Below are 22730 nucleotides of genomic sequence, written 5' to 3'. Positions count from 1 at the left end.
GTGTGGATTAGAGTCCTACCCCTCTCAATTCCCCTTGAATAAAAAGAACATTTTGAAAAGTCATCACCAGATTCTGTTATTCCAAGTGAGGTTTGTCCTGACATCTTATTCGGGCAAATATCCTCTTGAAAGTTGATTCATTTTTTATTGTTTTTATCAAGCTCCGATTGCAAAGCTTTGTGAAAGCATTTATGTTCAAAATACCCTAGTTATTTTCCCTTGCGTTCAATTTGTCTTCATTTGTCTTGCGATTTGTCTCCCTCATTAGTGTTATTTTCCATACTTTAGAAGGCATAATTAATAAATAACCCAAAAAAATTTCTCGGGACAGAACTCCCGCTTCGTTTTGCCCACCTTGACATAAATTCTTGTGTCGCCCCTGGTTTATTTTGTTCCTTCTTCTTGTTTCTTTTTCTTTGCCCAACACAAAATCCCTCATTTGCTCTATTCCTTATTATGGTCATCTATGATTACTTTGGTACCATATCTATGTATACTCTTTTCAAATCAATCCTTAAAAGTAGAGTAATGTTATATCCACCCAAAATAGGAATCCTATTTTATCCCAAATTTATGTGACATATAAAATAATCATTGATTATAAACACACATGTAGGGCCCACTTAATATCCAACAGTCCATATTAATTAGGAAACTTTTGAGATCATATTTTGAGACTCACAAACATTATTTTTGAAAGTAATGCTGACATTCTTTGTGAATGTTGGAAGTTGGAACAATACACTTTGCGGGGATAGGGGCCTCCAATTAGTTGCTACAATTGTAGCTATAATTCGCTTAGGTTTTGACTGCTTGAAAATGACATATTAGATTTTAAGAATTTGTGTTTAGAGTTTAAGGTTTGGTTTTTAATTTTTAAGGTTTACGATTCTTGAATTTTTTTTTTTCAAAATCTATTATATTTCAACATTATAAATATCAAAATACTCAAAAATACATTTTAGTTCATAATTAAAGATAATTAATGGCTCATGGAAAAAAAAAAAAAAAAAAGAGATGCAATGGTGTTATTTTGTTGGGTCAATTTTGATGGGCTAAATATGCAACCATGGAGAGTGGCTGGCACGGCAAATGGCTTGTTTTTTGCTTTTCAAGTGAGTCCCACAATAAAATACACTCACATCTATACCAAATCAATGTTGGGCTCCACCTATATTAGACCAAAAATAAAATTAACAAATTTACACCATTCTATCAATACATTTTGTTGGCCCGACTACATCAACAAAGCACGTTTCCTAATACATTTTATTGGTTGTGGGATCCACAAATAAAGCCAACATGTGAGCCAACCAAAGTCTCCTCCTCTCTCCATGCCACAACAAAAAAAATACCATCAAAATATCATTGTTGTATCCACTTATTCCTCCATGCCCCACCAAATATTAGAGTAAATGCAATGATCAAGATTTAGATGCGTATGGATGGATCCTAGATATTAGTAAATTGTTGGCCCTTGGAATGGTTTTTTATTGTCTCAATTCTAATGGACCAGATCCTAGATATTAGTAAATTGTTGGCCCTTGGAATGGTTTTTTATTGTCTCAATTCTAATGGACCAAGTATGGGGGAATGGTGTTTGGCCAGCCCCATATTATTGATCCAATCAAATCAACAAAACACATTCTCCAATATATTTTATTGGTTTCAATATATTTTAAGCTTTCATGTCCCCTTAAAATACTACCATTGCAATTGCTTGCTCTTAGGCAAAGCAACCGTCCATCATTATTAATAAAAGTGGTAAGAGAACCATTTAGGACATGAAGTAGCGTGCTCGCGTGCCTTTGAATCGCACACGTATGTGAATCGCTCAAGTCTCCTGCTGACCTTTCTTTTGGTAACCAAAACTCCGTTTTCACCAGCCACGCCCAACACGTCTCCCTCTCTCTCTGTGCCCCGTCTGCACTCCCGAGCTCTCTCTTGTTCGAGCAGCTGAAAGTTCTTTACTTCGGCAATCAGCCCTACTCCACTGAAATCGGAGCAATTCGAATCAAAATAAATCAAATTGTTGAATCTCCGATCGCAATCCACTTATTTCGACGGCCCCGAATCATACCTTTCAGATCCATCTCAATTCTTCTGAATTCGGCGATTTTTTTGTCACTTACATTTTGAGGAGAATTGTTCGATTTTTGAATGGCGAGGGGTTTAATTTGGGCTTATTAGCTTTCGGGAAGTAAATTTTGTTTTCGGTGGATTGGGGTCATGGATTCGAGTCGTAGAGCTGTGGAATCGTATTGGAGATCTCGCATGATTGATACAGCGACCTACGATGAGGACAAGGTGACTCCTGTTTACAAACTGGAGGAGATATGCGAGCTTCTGCGATCCTCGCATGTTAGCATCGTCAAGGAGGTCTCTGAGTTCATATTGAAGCGACTCGAGCATAAGAGCCCTATTGTTAAACAGAAGGTAGTTCTTCTGCTGATTTTTGTTGAATATGTGCGAATTATACCCTGGAATTGGAAATTTTGGCGTTGTTTCAATTGCTAGTTGGTTTTGAATTGGTGAAACCTTCAGTTTATTTGGCATCGGTGGTAGAGTTTCTTATAGCAGGACTTTGAGATTTTATATGGGAGGGTTCTTTTGGCACTGGTATGATATTGGGCATCTCTTTGGGTATAAAGAAAGCGTGGCAAAAGGATAGTTTTGCGGTAGTTGTCTGTTCTGTTTTGATAGGGCTTTGTAAAATGCGAGACTGGTAACTCAATATAGATGAAATGGTTTTTTGCTATTTTATTTGGGGAACTGAGGCGGGAGTGTGTAATTTAAAGTAATTATCTTCTTGTTGCTGAGAAAATTTGTAAAAGATAGAATCATCGTCATCTTTCATGCCGTAATATCAAACACCCTCACGTGTCTGTTTGATTCTTTAATGAATTATGCTTCATCATTTGAGCATATTTAGAGTTATGTTCTCCCTTAATCGATGAATATCGATATCTTTTCTAGCTTCTATCCATATCTTTTTGTGCCACCCATTCTCTCATAGCATCTTCCCCTTAGGTTTTTATTTCCCTTCAATTCCACTTTTATCAGCATAGCACCATCTTTACACTGTGTTCGAAATTACCTCTACCTTATATCCAAATATCTTATTCCTTATTGTGATTTTCATTGTGTCGTTTCTTTTAATGAAATATTCTCATCTCCGCCACATTCATCGTTTTATCATGTTGTCTGTACTTATAAGACTCCTGTACATTTTACCTTTATCCTCAAAGATATCCTTTGGTGGCTCAAAACATTGTATGCATTCTTCTATTTCATCCTGATAGCTTTGATATAGTGTTAACACCCTCCTTAATCTCTCCTTCATTGAATTATTCATCTGAGATATTTAATACTCTTGCTTGTTAGTTCTTTCTTCCCTTCAGTTTTTACTGAATACTCATCTCCTTTGCTATCTTTGCTTTTATTATCCTTCATATTTTCTTTTTATGTCATCTTCAAGATTTTTTTTGTTTCTGTTTTTTTTATCCATCTTAGTCTAAAGCCCTTAAATTCCAAGTTATTTCTTGATTTTCTAACTTAGAACTTGTGTCATAGTCACTTCATCTTATGACACTGACGTCTGAATACACCAAGAGGCTTCTTTTGGATAGGCTTGTACGCGCTTCGGAGATGGTGGTAAATAAGAGCAAGTTTAATAGCGATTCCTAGTGTAAATCCCTTATGATGAGAAGTTGTATTGCTGGTCCTCTACTTACCTTGCACTAGTCCTCCTGCCAATATTAGTCTTTTAAGAGGCTTGACTTTTTTTTCTTTAAAATAAATTGTTCAGTTAGGGATTTGAAGCCCTGCTGTTCATAGTTGTTAGAAGCAAAAGGCGACTTAAGTTTACATGGCCTCCTATCGCCCAAGGCGCTAGGTGACAACTAAGCAAGCGCCCGAGAGAAGCTAGGCTACCCATGTACATTAGTAAAATATATGTTTGTAAGTTGTAGATATAGCACTCAGCTCCATAGTTTCACGTCTTAATCTATTCAAGAACTTTAAGATCAAGTGCAGTTTAATAGAAAATGAAAAGCAGTGATGCACTGGCACTAAGTTCAAGTGTTCATCTGTTTCATTTTATTATTAGTGTTTATATCAGATATGGGCTGTGTTTGGGCAAGGCTTTTTAATATATGAGGCCCAAACTCAATTCTAAGTAAATAACGCAAGACACCAAGGCCCAAGATTCAAAAAATTTGCTAGGAATGCCTGATCATCGACTATCACCTCAGGAAAAGCGACCACCTCATCTTGCCCAAGTAAATTTAAACGCCTGATGACCTACCAAAGCAATCGCTTGAGTCGCCTAAGCGTGCTTTTAACAACTATCATGCTATTAACCAGGATGGTAAGTAGCTTGATCCCTTGTTAGCTGTTGCATATCTAAATAACAAGATGAGTATGTATGATACATATAAACACACTCATGGGAATTAGTCATAGCAGAGTGACAGCAAGATGCTCTAGGTTGATTCTTGAATCATAGTGCCTTCATATTTTCCTAGTTGGTGGGGTTGATTAAATACTATTGTAGCAGCCATGGTTTTCATTATGAATCTATGACCATTTTGTAGTTTGAAATGCTTCAAGCACTAAATGACATCAACTCTGGTGGGCATTCAAGCTTTTGTTGTAATTGCCTTCACTCTTTTTTTTTTTTTTTGAATGGGTAATTGCCTTAACTTGGTTAAAGATTGTGTTCAGGGAGAAGTATTGGAGCTGTAGATGTGGGTTAATTTGAAATTAATGGAGTTGTTAACTGAATAATGAAATGAGATGTGTTAATACTGACTGTCCACATACTTATGCAGGCTCTGAGGTTGATAAAATATGCGGTTGGAAAGACTGGTTCTGAGTTTAGGAGGGAAATGCAGAGGCATTCAGTCACTGTGCGTCAGTTATCTCATTACAAAGGGCAGTTGGATCCTTTGAAGGGTGATTCCCTGAACAAGGCAGTGCGGGACACAGCTAATGAGGCAATAGCGGCCATCTTTGCTGCTGAGGACAGTAAGCCAGCACCTGCTGAAAATCTTAATAAACGAATACAAGGATTTGGCAATACAAATTATGAAGTGCCCTCAGATGATAAGAAATCGTTTCTTAGTGAGGTAGTTGGTCTTGGGAGCGCATCTATCAAGCAGGGGCTCAGTACTTTTACTCAAGGCCATTCTATGAGAAAGAATGACAATGGAAGCTACAAAAGTCCGAATCTTCGACGGTCCTTGACCTCAGAAACTGACTCTTCAGATACATATGAACCAGTTGAGTTACAAACTGAAACTCAGGGTAGGGTTGGGATTTCAAAAAATGTGGCTGGTGGATCTTGGAATAATGATTCAAGAATAATGACGACAGAAATAGCAAATGGGGACTCCAGTTCAAGTTCTGCAGAGAGTAAAACCCATGAGGAGACGTTGATGGATAAAATTGTAACATCTGGTGGTGTCCGTCTACAACCCACTCGAGATGCCATCCAAAGTTTTCTTGTGGAGGCTTCAAAGCTGGATGCACTGGCTTTAACTCAGGCTCTTGAAGCAAAACTTCGGTCTCCATTATGGCAGGCATGCTCCTATTGTTGATTTTTGACAGGATTCTCCCTTCCCCAATCTCTGCACACATGCATGTACACATCACTAGTTAAAGGATGGTGTTCCCTTTAATTTAGAATTTCAGGCTATTAAATTCCAACCTGAATGTCATCTCTCCTTGAATGATTTTCATCTTAAATTTCATATTCTTGCTTTGAAAATGACTCCCTGACAGTGTGCTGTATACATTGTTTCTGTAAATTCTGGACTATTGTTTGACAGGTTCGGATGAAAGCTGTTTGTGTTCTTGAGGCAATTTTGAGGAAGAAGGATGATGAACCTTTTTTAGTCATAGCTGCTTATTTTTTTGAAAACAAAGAGGTGGTTGTTCAATGTTCTGGGTCTCCCCAGAGTTCTTTGAGGGAAAAGGCTAACAAGGTAAGCGAGTAAAAGATCTCATGTTACTTTTCAATGATCCCCAAAGGTCTATTGTCTAAATGATTTTTAAGCTCCTTACATTTCAATGTATCGTGTTATTGGAAAAAGTTGGTGTAATGAAAGAAAGATCTCTTCTTGTTCTCTCTCTCTGGCCATTATTAACATTCTGTTGAAGCAAATGTATTCTCATAGAGAAGTTTCAATAATCTGTTATGTGTGAGTAAATGTTTATAGTTCAGTTTGACAAATAAAATAGAAGGTTGAGGTATTGGGAAATTCAGGAAATAAGTCTGAAATTTTATTTTATTTTACTTTCCTCGTCTCCAATCAAAGGCTGATCTTCAAGTACTGTTATATACGTTTTTCTCCTCAATATATGATCTCGAGAAGCCCTACTTACTATTTCTGACGTGGGTGATGCACATACTTTGCTCTTTGATGGACAGGTCTTAAGTCTTTTGGGAGAAAGACGGGAAGGTGGCTTGGTGAATAATTTGGAGAAGTCTGCAAAGTCTGACGCTGCTGTTGCTGTTCAGATACCTGATTTAATAGACACTGGAGATCCAGATGAGTTTTTAGTGATTGATGATTCATCAAAGATTCCGATTGGTCCTAGAATAGGAAATCCAGCAACACCATCACCTCTTTTAATTGATGATTTATTCGGAAATACTATGAGCTCCAGTGTAAACACTGGTGAACAGAAGAATGATGATGACCCCTTTGCAGATGTCTCATTTCACACAAATGAGGGTAAAGAACACGACAATGATCTCTTTTTGGGCATGGCTATTGATGATAAGCCTAGTATTAATCAGACACATATGGTGGGGACTCTGGGGAATAAAGGTGGATCTGAGTTATTTGACATATTTGAATCCAAATATGAATTGGGACAGGAACAAGTGAATTATAAAACTGATGTTAATGATATAATGGGTGGTTTATCAATCAGTGAGAAAGGAAACTTTGCTGGTGGTCTGTCAGAAAGTGTCCTCACAGATTCAAGTAGTAGTTCTGGTCCACAGGTCTCTAGTGATCTTTTAAGTAGGATGGTTGGTTCTCAAGGGGGTGGGATGAATGCAAACCCAGTATTTCCTTTGAATAATATGCAATATAGTATACCTCCTGGCATTATGTTGAATCCATCCTTCCATTCTCAGACAATAAATTATGGTGCAATGGGAAATCTCTTTGCTCAGCAGCAACTCTTGGCTGCAATGTCTAATCTACAACACCTTGGAAATCTGAATGCGGAAAATGCTGGGGTTGGAAATCTTAATACAGCTAAAGGAGAATATGCATCACCAATTCCTGATATATTCCAATCGAACTTTCCAAACCAAACTCCCAGTTCAACAACGAGCAGCTCAAAAAAAGAGGAAACAAGGGCATTTGATTTCATCTCGGTAAGTTTGCATCTGACTAACTTATTCTGGTGTATCTTAATATATACATATGCGTCTTTTTTTTGAAAGGAAAATATATGTATATCATTTTATTACTTCTATTAGAATCGATATTGTAAATCTGAGGTATTAAGATAAAAAATATCTGAAAATTTGTTAGACGTCGTGGCCATAGTAGATTATGATAAAGATGCCTAAACATAGTGATTCGTGGTAAAGCAGAATACAGCGTTTGAACAAAGTTACAATTCTTGTCTGTATTTTTCATTTTCTGCTTAGACGTGTATTCAAATTCATACTCGACAGAATACATGCTAAGATTAATTTTGATGTTGATACATTTCCATGGGTTGTAATATCTACATACTGAACTTCATCATGGTACATATGTGAAAATGTCTTACAGACGTTCATGGATCGCCCATGCATGCTTGCTGTTTTAATGTCTACTAGAATGACATGGGTGCAACAACATTGCTTTGTAACTGGTTTCGAGGCTTGTTTGATCTTCTATCGAGTTAACTATGTTAATGTTTCCATGTTATCTCTGCTCTCCATCTGACTAAAGTAGTGTATTTGTGTCCTTTTATTGAGTCAACCTGCTCATTTCAGTCCGTTAGTCAAATATCCAAGATCAACTCAAGATTCTTTTTTTCTCAATAGTATGAGTTTCTATATTGAGATATTGGATTTGGCAATGAATTATCTAAATTGCACCATTGAGGCCGTGACAATGGAATATGTATTTTGTTGTAGGACCATCTTGCTTCAGCTCGCAACCCCAAGAGTGGTTTAAGATTTTGATGATGATGTATTTTATTGGAGCGAAATAGATTGAGACTGTCTCTCCCCTTTTGAGGTAGCAGAACCAGAGTCCTCTAGCAACAAGATAATGCATCCGGTTCTTAATATGTGTACACGGAAGAAGCATTGCAGGAGATCAATTGACAAAGATCGCGTAACTAAAGCAAAGAAATTGCTCTCGTAAATCATTTTTGTTTGAGTTCCACACGGAAAATAATGTGCAGTTGGCTTTGTAATTTTGGAATCCAAATGTTGTCACTGATTGCCTTTTCTGTTCGTATTCTTTACTTTTGCCAGCTTCATAAGAAATGCTTGTAATGCATGGATGTACAAGTCAATATAGATGGTCATTGTTGCATTTTTTATTTGAGTTCTGGTGAGAAAATCATGTGTGGTTAGCTTTGTAATTTTGTTTATCTTCTCTGCTCTATATAGTCATTTTCCTAAATCAATTATATACACAGATTCAATTTTCCAAAGAGAAATATCAGTAGATTGAGGAGAAAACTTGCCAAGTGCTGAAACAAGATTGTGAAACGCAAGGACAAGAGAGAAGCCATATGGAGAGTGCAAAGAAAAGAAGAAGAAATTGTGACGCCATGAATCCTGTGACTACAAACACCGAAAATTTCAAGGCCACATTGTTTCCCTACTTTGCTAAATGTCCAAATAAAACTCTACTGAATCATATGTGCTCTATTGCCTCAATCTATAACAAATATTTTCAAAAATGGGAGGTACATCAGCTAAATGGCAAAAAAGTAAACCTGCCCGAAGGCTCTTCCAACCTAAAACGATTTCAGCAGTCAATTCCAGAAAGCAACTTCAACATTTTAACTACATAACTTGGTGTTGATCAACTTCAGGTATCAGTCCTCCCATTATTCTTCTCTCCAGAGGCTTCCATCTCTGTTTGCCTTCCAAACCCAAGTTCTCCCATATCTTGCTTTGCCATTAAGTTCCTGCAGGATATTGATTGAAGTTAGCCATGGCACAACAACCATTATATTAACAACTTGAAGAAACCAACGATTTATATTATGACTGTGTATGAGGAAAAGAACAAGTCACTCCGAACAGTTGCAATTTGCAGCTACTATATATGCCTTCCAGTAAATTCCCTCAAGAAGCAACGATCTCCATACTAAGTTTAGAAGACATATTATGAATGATCTCATAAGAACAATTGCATTATTCTCTCCAAGGAATTTTGCAAGAATGGAGATTACTACTATAATTATAGATATTGAATAAAAGGCTATCTTAAATTAATATCAGCAAAATATCCTCAACAAGATTTCCACTAGCAGATATAATACTTAGGTAAATTCATACATTCCACATAAAACTCTCCTTCACAATAATTTCTGTCATCCATCCATTGGAGTGTGAAAACTTAAAGCCACCCTAAATCATGAGCTTGCATGTTAGAATTAAACATTTGAAATTTGGTCATGTGTGAGAGTCGGTGTGTGTGTATGTTCATCAAATGAATACACAAAGAAAAGACAGCAAGTTGACCCTTATTCCTGATATAATTTCCTAGCACAGTTGCACTTAGGAGACCCAAGAAAAGAAAGTAATATCACCATGGGCCAGTCTGCAAAATCCATTTCATACTTGTAGAAACCGCGCAGCAAGAAAGGAATATCCACATTTTGGTTGATGTGTAACTATTCAACATTCATAGAAAGAATATGACTGCCCCCTACAGGGCCAGGCTATTTAACCTTACATTATGTTTCTTGCAACATTGTAGAAAGATCTAAAGTTTAAAATAGACATACCACATCCATCATTGACCCATTAAGAACAATTCTCTTGCGAAAATCAAAAATATGTTTTACAACAAAAAAAGCATGCTTCAACTTACAATTCTAGTGAACGGGTTCTGAGGGGACAGTGTTCATTACTGGGTGTGTCCATTAAATAATGCTTTCTTGGAATTAAGAAATCTAAACAAACTCCAACGGTATAGAACATATACTCACTTTGCCATACGGCATTCTAGGTACTTTTTGGATAAGGGTCGGCATTTTTCAGATTTGTGGCCAGAAGATTTGAGACAACTCAGGTAATCTTTCTTCTCCTGCAACAAATCCAACACTGAAACTATGGGATTGTTACTAATGAGAAAAATCTATTAAGAGAATCACATATTCACACCAGAAACACAACTCTAATTTGCAATTCAATTAAAAGGGTGTATAAAACTGAATAAGTTTCGAACTTGCAACTTTTGAAACAAAAATAGTACCGGGTCACATTCATGCAGGTGATCCAAAGGGAAGACTCCTTTTTCTGGTGGTACTGGTCTCGATCCTCTATTCCCACCAAATGCACCTCCTGCCAATACATAATAGACCATTTCAAGGCATAGAAAGAAACCATGTGTGAAAACACGCATGCATATGAAGACAAATGTTTCTTTTCACTACTATGCTTGGTTTCCAAGTATTTCTAAGGAAATGGGATTCTTTTCCCACTAAAAGGATTAGCATAAATCTAAGCCCAGGTTGAATAGGTGATGATATCAATACTTACTCAGAAAAACACGAACCCTACTATCAATTTTTTAAAATTGGTAATGAGATTACTTGTACTTTTATTGCCAGTAATCGAAATACCCGCAATCCAAAGTTAACTTTCAAATAGAAAAGAAGCATCCTAAAGAAACGGCATTGAAATTAGAACAAGAAATTCTAAATTCTAAATCCAATATGTATTGTAAGCATATCCAAGAACACACAGTAGCCACGAAAAACAGAGGGGGAAAACGTATTTGAAATTTGAACTTCTGAAGAACAAGCAACTTATTCAATGAATTGAAACAGCACAATTACTAGGCTTATGACATGATTTTTCCTCTCTTGTTCTTTAACAACTGTTTCTTCTCGTCATCTCGCCAAATACAAAGTCGTATAGAAAACTTAAAACCCTAGGATAACCATTTTCCTAAAACTTTGACTGAACAGAAACCTCCGGATTCCCAATGAAATTCATTTTTTTCCCTTTTTAAATTGTTACCTGCACTCATTCGAAAACGTTTGGAGTCTTCCTCAACTTCTCGTGCTTTGATAAATGTCTGCGCGTGCAGGAGTTGAATTGAATATCAAAACTAGATAATTAACTAGTTAAATCCAGAATGGAGTCGTATTCATAACCAAACCAAGAAAAAATACATATCAAAATCAAATTACCTCCGACAACCAACAGTTGGAAGCGCGAGGTTCGAGACTGATAATCGTTGGGATTAATGAGACTTGAGTAAGGACGATTACTGATTGCGAGAGAGAGACAAGAAGAGGAGAGACTCCAATTCGCAGAAGCTTTGGCTGCTGTGGCCGGTGATTGTCAATTAGGCAGAGAGTCTGAGACCCAGAGAGAGAAAGATTAAACGCACCGTATCATGATATTACAGAATAAAATCAATTTTCTATGTTTTTTATTATCCTTAATTTTTTATTTTTTATTTTTTATTGTTTTTTCAATAGAAGGGAAGGGTATGAGAGGGACTTGAATTCGAGACCTCTGAATACCACACACATAAGTGCTACATGAGCTACTAGTGATTCTCAATTTATTATTATTGTTATTATTACTACTATTATTATATTTTAACGGGTAATGCTATTGATGGGGCTTGGCTTGATAAGAGCGTGATTGTTTTTTTCTTGATAACATGGGAAATCTCAAGTCCAACGGTCACTTTGTGATCCCTGAGCCAGATTCAAACATCGGGCTGCACCCTCACTATGCGATAGGTTTGATTGGGCCAAAGCCCTATGAAGAAATGTCGTTGAGAAATATGTTTTTTATTGGAATCGAACCTTGAGCACATATGCCTAATTCAATCGATTGTCAACCGAACCACCTCTTGTGGGTAAGAATGTGCTTGTTGCTATGTCAACAAATGGCCAGATAGGGATCAACTGTCAAACCATCAGCTTAACATACTTCATCCCTGTTTGTATTAGAAACAATATTTTTTTTTCCTCTAAAATATACATACTTGGCTTTTGCATTAGCAAAAGGACAACAAAAATGAAACAGGAACACATGAAAGTGTGGAAAAAAAAAACAAATTAGTATATAGTAAAGCTGAATTTACAGTGTTTCAGTTGGTTGAGAATATACATGGTGTGGGTTGCAGTTTTCAACCCAATTGAATGAACAAACATTTAGGCATTTGTTGCCCTGGCTTTTGGATCTCTCGTCTATGAAAAGAAATTTGTGTATGGCTTGATGTTAATTTAAAAGAAAACAAAGACGCTCTTGAAACCGTATGGCAACTGTACAAACAACAAAGAAGTTGTGATTGGGATGATGAAGTTGATTACGGTAATCCATGCAAATGTGGGAGGTAATAAGTTCAACTCCCACGTCCAATAATTTCGACATTTTTTCCAGCACGGGCTTCGGCCCAGGTAGCAACTGTACAGACAACAATACCTTAGGTCTGCAGTGGCGAATTCTATCGAGTTGCTTTCCTTGAAACTCTGCTTCAGGGCGCCTGAAGATGAAGCAGTATCTGATGGCAACCTATTTGGATACTGAAACAGCAGGTATAGACTAATTGGCAATCGCCTATTATATATCATCTAATCGCTACTACAAGAGAACTGTTTTTTTCGACGGAAATCTAACAAATTTCTGTCGCAAAATTGGTCAAAAATTTATGCTTTTGCTACGGAATTTGATCATCTAACAAATTTCCGACGCAAAGTGTTAAAACTAGCATCCAGGCCTGACAGGTTGTAAAATACAACCTCAAATGCCACCTCGGTTGGAGAATGAATTTTCCTTTTTGGGTATTCTGGAGATAAAACCCCACATACAACTCCCGCTGTAGATGCTCTAACAAACAAAACATTTATCATTTGGTGAAACAGAAAACATAACATATGAAACGCAACATTGTATTACATAGAACTAGTTTGTCTTTCAGAGAGGCAAATGCTCAGAGACTCACAAACAAGATGAGATTCTAATATCTGGAATCCCTCTCAAAACAATGAAAACTGATACAAACAACAACAAGAAACTCTAAACAAACGACGCCAGAGTTATGAATATTGTGATGATAGAAGCCAGAGAGACTGAAGTGGAAGCTAGAGAGACCAATACTCCGGAGCTTGGTTGCGGTGCAGGTGCTTGTTCCAACGGGTGCGGACCCATTACATCAGCAAGTAGTCTCTGTCCATTCTTGCAGTGATCAGGGATTCCACTGATAAAGTAAGAGGGTCCAGGTTTGTCAAGCTTGATAACTGTTTTTCCATTGTCAAAGGCGGAGACAGAGTTGCTTGTGTTGCAGTGATAGTAGCCAAATTTGTCCACCACCAGAACTGAATCATTTTGGTACTCAAAAACTGCAAAATCAAACACAATCATGACTAAGTCATGAGTAGACTGTCCAAGATAATTTACAAGAGAAAAACAGAAAGAAGAAACTCACAGAGAGAATCTCCTACGAGAAATCTGTTCTTTGCAGCCCATTGTGTATATATTGCAGTGTTGTTGGGTGGCGGCTCCTGCCAACCCAACTCATCACCCACTTTAAGCTCCTTTGATGCATCAACCACCATGCCATTCATTTGTGACAGAAATACCAAACAAAAGAGACCCAAAAGTGATTTCATTTTTCTTGCTTTCTTCCTTCTTCCACAACCCACAAAGGGATGAACGTATTATACAAGTGAATGAAGCAGAGACATCAAGAAGGGAAAAAAAAAATATATGAACTGCTCCAATACTGAGAGGGAATTCAGAAAGTTTTGGTGCCGCTCAGTTTGTATATCAACAAAACATAAAAGATAAACGTGGGCATGCCTGACAGTTATTGGCGGTTTTGGGCAGTTAATAAGAACGTGAGGTTGTAGCAGTTAAGAGGTTGTAGCAGTTAAGAAGTCTTAACAAAGTGGTTTTGATTTCAAGATTTCAGACCTGACAGTTATGACTGGGCAAAGCATGAATTTGTCATCCAACATCCAACAACGTATACAGAAAAAATTCCCGACAAGAACTCAAATCCCAAATGGATTTATTAGGTAGATGAATCATACATGCAAGTTACAAGTAAAATATTGTATTAAGTAAATAAGAAGTAAACAACATGAAAGGTTGGAGTGATGGACTTTCTCAATGTGAGCCTTTTTTGATCTCTCTTGTATCATATAAAGCCATCGCTAGTGCCACAATCACAACCCGGAAGATTGCAGAATCACTTCACTGGGGTTAAAAAAAATGGTTGTTCCTTGGTAGGGATGTGAACTCCATCTCATTTGCTGTTCTCCTATCCAGAAACTAACGATGATGGATGGTTCTCTGATCGGCTTCCTCACACGTTGGTTTCCACAACTGTTTCCTTCTGGTTCTGCATAATTTCTTGAAACTGAGCACGTTTAGAGACCCTGATGTCAATAATACTTGGCGGCATTGGTTTGAGGTTGCCATGCAACTCGACTAGGTCAGAGAATTGTTGCTTTGTCAGACTTTTCTTCTGAACAAGTTCCTCAACTACAGCATCCAGGAGCGTTCGATTTTGCAGCAAAATCTGAGATGGGAAGAATGAATTACATGCATAAGACACCACTAAACTGAATCAATCAACTATTGTGTTCATGATGTGTAGTACTAGTACCTCTTTGGCACGGTCATAACACAAATTCAAAATCCTCAACGCCTCCGAATCAATATCCTGCAAGTTGAAATTTTGAAGGAATACAATCATAACTACAGATAACTTCATAGAAAATGGAGAATGTCTTTTTCACTTAATATTAGCTATTATCTATACTAGTTCTGACTTCAAACAAGTTTAAATTAGCAAGCACCTATCAAAGTTTTTCCATCAGAATTACATGATGGCATAAATGTATCTCCTCCAGTTGCTTACCACTCCTCACTAGGAAATGTGAGCCAATTAGGCAAGGGCTATGACACAAAAACCAATATCTCGTTTCAACTTCAAAGACTTTCAGCATAACAAAGGTTATGGCTGATGCGAAAAACTAGATTTTGGCATAATGAGGAAAAACTAGAGTACAAAAAACAATACATACATTTATTCGATCAGCAATCCAGAAGTTGGATGATCCATGATATTTTTCAGAAAGGCCGCCAAGGACAAATGTCCGTGCTGCTGACCTAGCATTATCTGCTGTTTCAGCCCATATAGTACTCAGCTGAAATAATCAAATGTTGAGAGAATCAGTGCAACAGCTAACAGTGACATGCTCTTCTTGGAGTTCTTTCTTTTACGAGCTCAAAGATCGGTGGTTCAAACCATACAGAAAACAATAAGCATCAGTTCACTTCCAAAGTTTCTATTATTTCCAGTAAGCAAAAAAACTGTTGTCATTCTCTTTGAAATGCAAATTGAAATCCTAAGATCCATTATCTTGTTACCAGAAATACTCGAAGAAATGAATCTAAATAAAAAATTTTAAGCTTTCAATGCAACTCGCTATTAAAATTCCAGGGTCTCTGCAAAATCATAGCAAAACACCAAACTGCCAAACCAGCCATTCAGATCAGACACTTAGTCAGAGTTCACATTGATATCAAAAACATCATCCCGACTTGAAATTTTCTTTCTGTCAAGTCACTTAAGAATGAGCATACAAAAAAGGATAAATATGATGTTAGGCCTAACCTTGACTGCACATTAACTACTACCTTTCAAGCATGTTTTTGTATAGATGAATTATGATATTACCTTATCCTCACCATAACAAATCTCATCAGCAGCACGAGGCGCGAGTTGAACAGTAATATGATCCAGGAGCGACTGCCGACTGCATAATTTTAAAATGAAATTTAAGTATAATATGTAACTCTGAGTATGTGTCCAGAAATTTTTTTCGTGAGCGAGGGAGAAGAGGGTTGAGTATGACATTCATGGATAGTACAACAATCGCAGTTGAGGGCAACATGCCAACATCCAGCAAGTACGCAAATCCCTTTTACACCAGTTCAATATTTTATTGAACACAAAAGTTTCGTAAGGTGCACCTTTCTTCTTTGACAAAACCCATCCCCCATCTTTCGAATGATAATCATCCAATACCCTAATATTCCAGTATCATTATTTTAATGCGCATGGACATGAGGTAATCCTATTTCATTTTTCTTAATTTTTACTCAACATCTACGATGATTCTACAAAATACACATCAGCAAAGAATTTATTTGACAATCTATCTAGATACCTCAGTGCATAACTTTTTCTAATGAATTATTGGTAGATGCACATTTATACCCTAGAATACTTATGTGTGTAACCCTTTGCGGTTTCAATTTCATGGAAACTTCAGCTTTTGGTCAAATTATACAGAGTATCGTCAAAAAAAAGGAGTTTGTTTTAAGCTAGTATCCTTAATAAAGTGGAGTGAAAAAAATAATAAAAATACATAAAATTGGCGAAAGGATTTCTTTTTCTTTGTAGGTAAATAGGCAGGAAGATTTTAACTATATAATTGTATTAAAACTTTTCTGAATTTGTTGTGCAGTAGCTCAAGTTACAGTTCCAGTGTATAGTAGAGATCAAGCTTTAAAGGAACAAATACCTAAGCATTCCTTCCTTGAATTTGAGGTGATCCATTTTCATCCGAACATAACCCAATTCTCTACCAGCTCTGGGAGCGATCGTAACCTGCTCCAAAGCACAAGAATGAATGTATCTCATGCCATTTATACAAAAAGCAGTAGCTTGCCTTTTATCAGCAATGGTATGATCTGGATTGATCACATCTTAACAATTAAAGGCGCAATATGAAACATAAATCTCTATCGAAGGCCCAACCAACACAATCATATGTTATCATACAGAGTTTACAGGGTTCATGAATAGCTCAAGTCCAGAAATTCTGTTTCAAGGACATATGAGATATATCATATATAACATAAAAGACCTTGAAAAGGCCTAAGGCATTAGTATTTTTACTGAATGCCCACTCACATTAATTTAACTGGGACAAATGCAATTCAAGCTTCTGTTTATAAAATAAAAAATGAAGTTTAGCTCTTTCTATTTTCAGAGCGAAAAATTATGCCCAACTCATATCCAAAAAATAACTGATAATTAAACCAATGACAAGGTTGAAAAAGTATATAGAAGAGAAATAGTGAAAAGAATAGGAGTATAAGAACCATACGAACTCAATATTCTTAAGATCAGGAAAGTTCACAGCAACAATGGCCATCGCTGCTTCATTAATAGCAACTTGCTTCCACATCTCAGGGCTCCTTTCCTTTCTATCTAACATTCCTCTTTCTTCCATTTGTGCAGCTTGTAGCAAGTCATCAGTTGTGATCTGCACAAATGCCACAAATCATCACTAATGATTAGGCACTGTGACGAGGAAAATATTAAAGATATGGTTCATTGCAGCAAATATTGTGACAAATAATCACTAACCAATAAATATACCATTAACAAAATTATAAGGACTGTAGTTAATGGGGTTCAAACAGATGAGAAACAAACAAACTAGAAATAATAAATGAGATAAAAGTAACATTCTGCAATGATTGGTAAAAGGGAACAAGTTGGAACAAAGCAATAGCCAATAGTTAAGAAACTATATGGAGCGATTCCTAGTAAATAAAAGTCATATTCCCTAGTTAAATTTGATAAAGGAAACAAATAAAGTTACCGTCTATTTTTTTTTCCCCCTTTTGCTGCTTATCTTTTTTTTTATCCTGCTCACTGCACTTGTCTCTGCAAGTGGTAAGCATAATATTTGCAATCACAGGGCATACTTCAACAGAAAAGCAGCCTATTATCACTTATGAAGGTCGCTTCCATGAGACAACTTAAGTTGAAACTTCAGTTTTGACCTATGAAATATCATAGCTCAATTCTTACAACCACCACTTCTACTTCTTTAAAATCAAACAAATACAAGTATACTGGTGAATTACTCACCAAACTATTTTCTTTTTGCAATGCAACCGTTATTTTGGTTGTTCACATTATGCTTATTTGAGCACATAAAACAACTTTGCATCACCGCTAGGTCAATATAAATTAGTACATCAGCAACAGCCAGCATATAGTTGTCATCAGGATACAGAGGAGCTCAGGTTGGGTTGCAGCAATAGCTCAAGACTAACTTTAGTCTTCACCAAGTTCAAAGGCTAAGTTGGCAGCTTAGTTGAATTGTGTTTGGGTAATATGGAAATACTGGGACAGATAAATGTAAGGATGAAAGGTAACTTCAGAAGCATAAACGACGAGTTTATTTCACAATAAAGCAAGCACTCTACAATATAGATCCTACAAGATGCGTGTCATGGTTTTCTAGCTTACTTTAATAGGTGAAGCAGGGTTATTTTATTGCCACAATCTATTCTCACAAGTGTGCAAGCAATACCATTCTGGTTTTCTCCAAATCACTCATATATCATTGTTAAGAAACTTCAATGCTTGTCCACATTCATCACGAAGATCAATCTTAATAGCATATTTCTCGTTTTGATTTCACAACTCAAAGCACACCCCTCAAATTTACTGTTAAGAAATATCAACAAGAAAAGAAGTAGTAGTTCAAAATTCAAATTCCCACTCCCACTTAATTTACCCACCTCCAACTTCTTCAGCAACAAACACCTTAAAGACCTTCTGCCCTTCCACAGTACCAAACAATACAGAAATGAAAAAGAAATTTCAACATACCTCAGTTCTTCCATCCCGCATCATATTAATAGCAGCAACCTCAACAATATTTGCCAACTCCGCACCAACCATTCCATCGGTCATAGTAGCAACAGCCAAATAGTCCACATCATCAGCCATTGGCTTCTTGCGAGCATGGACCTACAACCGAAAAAGGACACCAGAAAATTTATATTCCAGTAAGCAATGTTAAGAAATCTACAAGCCAAAATTGCACAAATAAAATAATTCAATCCCGAAGAAGCAATAGAACAAGAGAACAATCTTAGGATAAGTTTAAGTACCTGCAGAATTTCCATCCGCCCAATGACACCAGGCTTTGGGATAAAAATTTTACGATCAAACCGCCCAGGTCTCACAAGCGCAGGATCTAGAATATCGGGCCTATTTGTGGAAGCAATAGTGATAACTTCTCCTCGTCCTTCAAAACCATCTAAGCTTACAAGCAGCTGAAGTTATCAACAACACTGAACATCAATTATTCTGAAAGTTTTCACTTACACTGGCAGCATCAAAAATTTAAATCCTTAAAAATGATAATTTTCCTAGCCAACCTGATTAAGGGTAGCATCACGTTCTTGTCCACCAGAACCCTTAATTAAACCACGCTCCCTTCCAACAGCATCCAGTTCATCAATGAAGACAACAGATGGAGCCTAAGCAAACCAATTGGTGGTGACTTTTAAGTTATTATACATATCCATTTGGGGGTAAAAAGAAAAGAAATAAAGTGGAAAGAAAAGGAAAGGAGATAAGATACAAGTGAAAATAATAAAGATTAAGAAGCAAATGCCATTAAGAAAAGACCACTTAGAGTTGCGAAGGACAAAAAGAACTCAATGTGATCTTAACATATGATATTGTGTGATACAACATTCTACCGAAAAGCAATGGTAGATTCTGACATAAATATCACTCAGGTTTAAATAAAATGATAAATTCTACACTGCCAGAAAAACTGAACCTAAAAACAAAATAAAAGAGTGTGGTGGGGGCCAAATCCCCACAGTATGTGGAACTCTAAAGGCAACACTTACATTTTCCCTTGCTTCTTGGTAAAGTGCTCGAACACGAGACGCACCAACCCCAACATATATTTCAACAAACTGTGAGGCAGAAATGGAGAAGAAGTTTACACCTGCCTCACCAGCGACAGCTTTTGCTAGTAAAGTCTTCCCAACACCAGGGGGCCCACAAAGGAGTATGCCACCTAATCAAGAAAACAAATTTGACCCGAAGTAAGACATACCCAAGGCAATGCAGATGTAAACAATTTTAACTTGAAAACAAACAACCAGAATCAAAAAACTTTTAAAGCATGGTAGCCATATCAATGAAATTAGAGAGAGAAACTCAGTTCATTATGTATAGAAGAAAACACAAACACTAACAGCAAGCTGCAGAAAACATCAATGAAATCTAACAAACATCCATAAAGGGCAGAATATGCAGACGAGCAACACCATAGAACAGACTCCATAAAAAAGAAAGGCCTTAATCACACCGACCAAAAAATGTCTCATTGCAATGACTGCACAACTTCTTTGTAGCTAAAAGAACACCCCAGCCGCCTCCTACCCTCAATAAAAACCTAATAAACAACAACATAGTAACGATGCAGAACCTTGGTCCCACCACATCTTCTCTTCATCTAAATGGATAAGGATGGCTCTTCGCCTACATGTATCAGTGTGAACTAGAGGAAGCAGACATATGAATGAGTAACAGATGAAGCAAAACAGTGATGTATAACCCTACTCCCAATGTAGATAGCGTAACAAGGGGTGTGTTTCTGTACACGAGAAATTATACTTCAACATATGTTCTTCTAGTCATGCTCCATATGTAAATAAGACAAGAATGCTTTGTATGATGATCTAAAAGGATGGATGACAAACACGAAACTATTTATGCAATTCGTTCACAATTCACAAAAGAATTTATAAAGTTGCTCTCTTGTTTGGCCTTCATACTAAAACCTTAACAATAAAGCAATAAGAAAAGCACCAATGATGCCTTCCAAACATATGTCAGCTGATATTTCTAGCAACATTGCACGTACTGAGATTGCTCAACCGGGCTTTTCCAAAATCTAACCTGGTATTCTTACTCCCCGCCTGCGGTACATCTCTCCATGAGTGAAAAACTTAACAATTTCCTCTAGCTCAAGCCGTATTTTACCCAGCCCTGCCACATCAGAGAACTTCACATCCACACCCCTCTCCAAATACTGAGGGAGCCTCTTATTACGTGCACGTCTAACGCGTGCCCCTGACTTCATGAACTGCATAGCCATCTTCATATAAGGGTTCTTCTCACCTTTCTCTTGCTCACTCTCATCCTCTTCATCCTCAAGCCCTAGCATATCACCCTCCAGCTCTCTCATCTTCTTCCTCTCCTCTGCCTCTGCCTTCTCAATCTTCAGTCTGTCCTCATAGTCCTTCTTTTGCTTCCTATAACTAAGCACCACCGTCCGGTAAAAAATCACAAAAAAAGCTAATCCTAATGCCGTTACAACTGTTGAATCCTGAGCCATATCTGCCCACATGTTCCCCATGCGTGTATAATTCCTCTGGGCATTACTCAGCGACTCCTCAGACTTCCTCCTTCTCATCTCCCTCTTTATTCTCCTCTCCTCTTGTTTCTTTTGAAACTTAAAAGCTTTCTCCATCATTTCCCTCTCTTTCCTCATTTTCTCCAATTCCTCCTTTCTTTCCCTCTTAAAATCTTCTCGCATTTTCCTGATCTCTAGCACTCGCTTCGACTCCTTCTTAGGCTTAAACCATGATAACATAAACTCTGGCACTTTCCACAAAAATCCCAGATAAGGCTTTGGCACCTCCGGCCTCTTAAGTGGAGGCGTATAAGCATTGACACAAATTGCGTCAATTTTTGACCCATCCCACAAATCCCAAAACCTCTTATCACTCTCAATAGATGGCAATACAGTCCTTAGAACTTTTTTGTCATCATCCACAACTACTAAAACAGCCTCCGCCCTCTCTCTTAAACACGCACCAGGGGGTTTAACGACGTGCTTAAGCCTACCCTCCTCTTTTAAGCTCAATATGTCAGAGTAAGGAATACGGTTTGACACAATTGGGAGGTTTTGAGACCACGATTTAAGCTGCTCTGGCGTTAAGGCTTCTTGGGATTTTTTCTGTGCCCTCTTTTTCTCTGTTTTCACAGCGGCAAGGGCCGGTTGGGGGAGCGAGGTTGAGACTACAAATAGGGTTATGGGTATAGCGAGAAAATCCAACTGGGTTTTGTTGATTTTATCATCATTATCAAGATTTTGAGGTGTTTCCTGCTGGCATGAAATGCAGAAGATTTTTGAAGGATTTTGGGTTCTGGGTTTGAGGTTTATGGAACGGAAAGAGGGGAGTAGTGAAGAGCCAAGAAGTAATTGAGAGGCCATAAACTAACCAAAAAAAAAATTTGAAAGCTTTTTTGAATCAATGAAATTCAACAAATCTACTGTGTAAAAGACTGCGCAAATTGAAGAGAATGAACCTGATAAATTGAGACATAGTGGAGCTGGATGAGATTGCTTCTGCTTTCTGTAGAAGCTAAAAAACAAGTCGACACAGACGTTCATAACTCATAAGTTTCAGCCTGCCAGGGTAAACAAGCTACCTTACTTTGAGCCTAATTAAACGACGCCGTTCTCTCTACCCTCTCATTTTCCTTTTGTTTTTTCCTCCAAATGCTTTTTTGCCTAAATCGATTGTCAAGCAAGGCGGAAGAAACCAGGTCGGTAATGGGCTAGCCCGTCTGTTAGGCTAATGGGCCAACTCAACCCAAATAGGCTAAATCTTAATGAGCCCAGTGAATTCAACGATCCTTTTGTTA

At 37.3% G+C, this 22730-nt stretch overlaps 4 protein-coding genes across 4 annotated transcripts; 1 reads left to right on the top strand and 3 right to left on the bottom strand.

The window, feature by feature from the left end:
- The first annotated feature begins 1808 nt into the window (after positions 1-1808).
- On the top strand, positions 1809-8585 carry LOC120007436 (protein MODIFIED TRANSPORT TO THE VACUOLE 1-like). The gene is made up of 5 exons (XM_038857663.1): positions 1809-2436; positions 4833-5582; positions 5832-5987; positions 6434-7396; positions 8153-8585. The coding sequence occupies exons 1-5, from the start codon at positions 2230-2232 to the stop codon at positions 8198-8200; spliced, it is 2124 nt and encodes a 707-aa protein (XP_038713591.1). The 5' UTR covers positions 1809-2229; the 3' UTR covers positions 8201-8585.
- Positions 8586-8780: 195 nt separating this feature from the next.
- LOC120007437 (cytochrome c oxidase assembly protein COX19-like) lies at positions 8781-11576 on the bottom strand. The gene is made up of 5 exons (XM_038857664.1): positions 11401-11576; positions 11228-11285; positions 10458-10546; positions 10192-10289; positions 8781-9162 (listed from the first exon to the last, which is right to left on the bottom strand). The coding sequence occupies exons 2-5, from the start codon at positions 11235-11237 to the stop codon at positions 9063-9065; spliced, it is 297 nt and encodes a 98-aa protein (XP_038713592.1). The 5' UTR covers positions 11238-11285; positions 11401-11576; the 3' UTR covers positions 8781-9062.
- A 1670-nt stretch (positions 11577-13246) lies between these two features.
- Positions 13247-13839, bottom strand: LOC120007348 (mavicyanin-like). The gene is made up of 2 exons (XM_038857544.1): positions 13656-13839; positions 13247-13569 (listed from the first exon to the last, which is right to left on the bottom strand). The coding sequence occupies exons 1-2, from the start codon at positions 13837-13839 to the stop codon at positions 13247-13249; spliced, it is 507 nt and encodes a 168-aa protein (XP_038713472.1).
- Positions 13840-14157: 318 nt separating this feature from the next.
- LOC120007656 (probable inactive ATP-dependent zinc metalloprotease FTSHI 2, chloroplastic) lies at positions 14158-22532 on the bottom strand. The gene is made up of 11 exons (XM_038858039.1): positions 20976-22532; positions 19916-20088; positions 19433-19534; positions 19163-19327; positions 18879-19019; positions 17356-17514; positions 16768-16853; positions 15918-15996; positions 15262-15384; positions 14841-14897; positions 14158-14753 (listed from the first exon to the last, which is right to left on the bottom strand). The coding sequence occupies exons 1-11, from the start codon at positions 22294-22296 to the stop codon at positions 14538-14540; spliced, it is 2622 nt and encodes an 873-aa protein (XP_038713967.1). The 5' UTR covers positions 22297-22532; the 3' UTR covers positions 14158-14537.
- Between the last annotated feature and the right edge of the window lie 198 nt (positions 22533-22730).

The sequence above is a fragment of the Tripterygium wilfordii genome, chromosome 10 (genome assembly GCF_013401445.1).
Source record: "Tripterygium wilfordii isolate XIE 37 chromosome 10, ASM1340144v1, whole genome shotgun sequence".
Lineage (NCBI taxonomy): Eukaryota > Viridiplantae > Streptophyta > Magnoliopsida > Celastrales > Celastraceae > Tripterygium > Tripterygium wilfordii.
The sequence above is the reverse complement of the archived record's forward strand: the minus strand, read 5'-3'. Positions and strand labels throughout refer to the sequence as shown.

What these genes read in the sequence shown, in the direction of transcription:
- LOC120007436 (XM_038857663.1), top strand. Translation starts at nt 2,230, where the DNA reads ATGGATTCGAGTCGTAGAGCTGTGGAATCGTATTGGAGATCTCGCATG. An exon ending in GCCCTATTGTTAAACAGAAG is followed by an intron (nt 2,437 to 4,832) that starts GTAGTTCTTCTG and finishes ATACTTATGCAG; the next exon opens with GCTCTGAGGTTGATAAAATA. An exon ending in TGAGGGAAAAGGCTAACAAG is followed by an intron (nt 5,988 to 6,433) that starts GTAAGCGAGTAA and finishes TTTGATGGACAG; the next exon opens with GTCTTAAGTCTTTTGGGAGA.
- LOC120007437 (XM_038857664.1), bottom strand. An exon ending in ACCTGCATGAATGTGACCCG is followed by an intron (nt 10,290 to 10,457) that starts GTACTATTTTTG and finishes GATTTGTTGCAG; the next exon opens with GAGAAGAAAGATTACCTGAG. An exon ending in CTAGAATGCCGTATGGCAAA is followed by an intron (nt 9,163 to 10,191) that starts GTGAGTATATGT and finishes AATATCCTGCAG; the next exon opens with GAACTTAATGGCAAAGCAAG.
- LOC120007348 (XM_038857544.1), bottom strand. Translation starts at nt 13,839, where the DNA reads ATGAAATCACTTTTGGGTCTCTTTTGTTTGGTATTTCTGTCACAAATG. An exon ending in TCTCGTAGGAGATTCTCTCT is followed by an intron (nt 13,570 to 13,655) that starts GTGAGTTTCTTC and finishes TTGATTTTGCAG; the next exon opens with TTTTTGAGTACCAAAATGAT.
- LOC120007656 (XM_038858039.1), bottom strand. Translation starts at nt 22,296, where the DNA reads ATGGCCTCTCAATTACTTCTTGGCTCTTCACTACTCCCCTCTTTCCGT. An exon ending in TGCGGGATGGAAGAACTGAG is followed by an intron (nt 17,515 to 18,878) that starts GTATGTTGAAAT and finishes GCATTTGTGCAG; the next exon opens with ATCACAACTGATGACTTGCT. An exon ending in GTTATGACCGTGCCAAAGAG is followed by an intron (nt 14,754 to 14,840) that starts GTACTAGTACTA and finishes TTCCCATCTCAG; the next exon opens with ATTTTGCTGCAAAATCGAAC.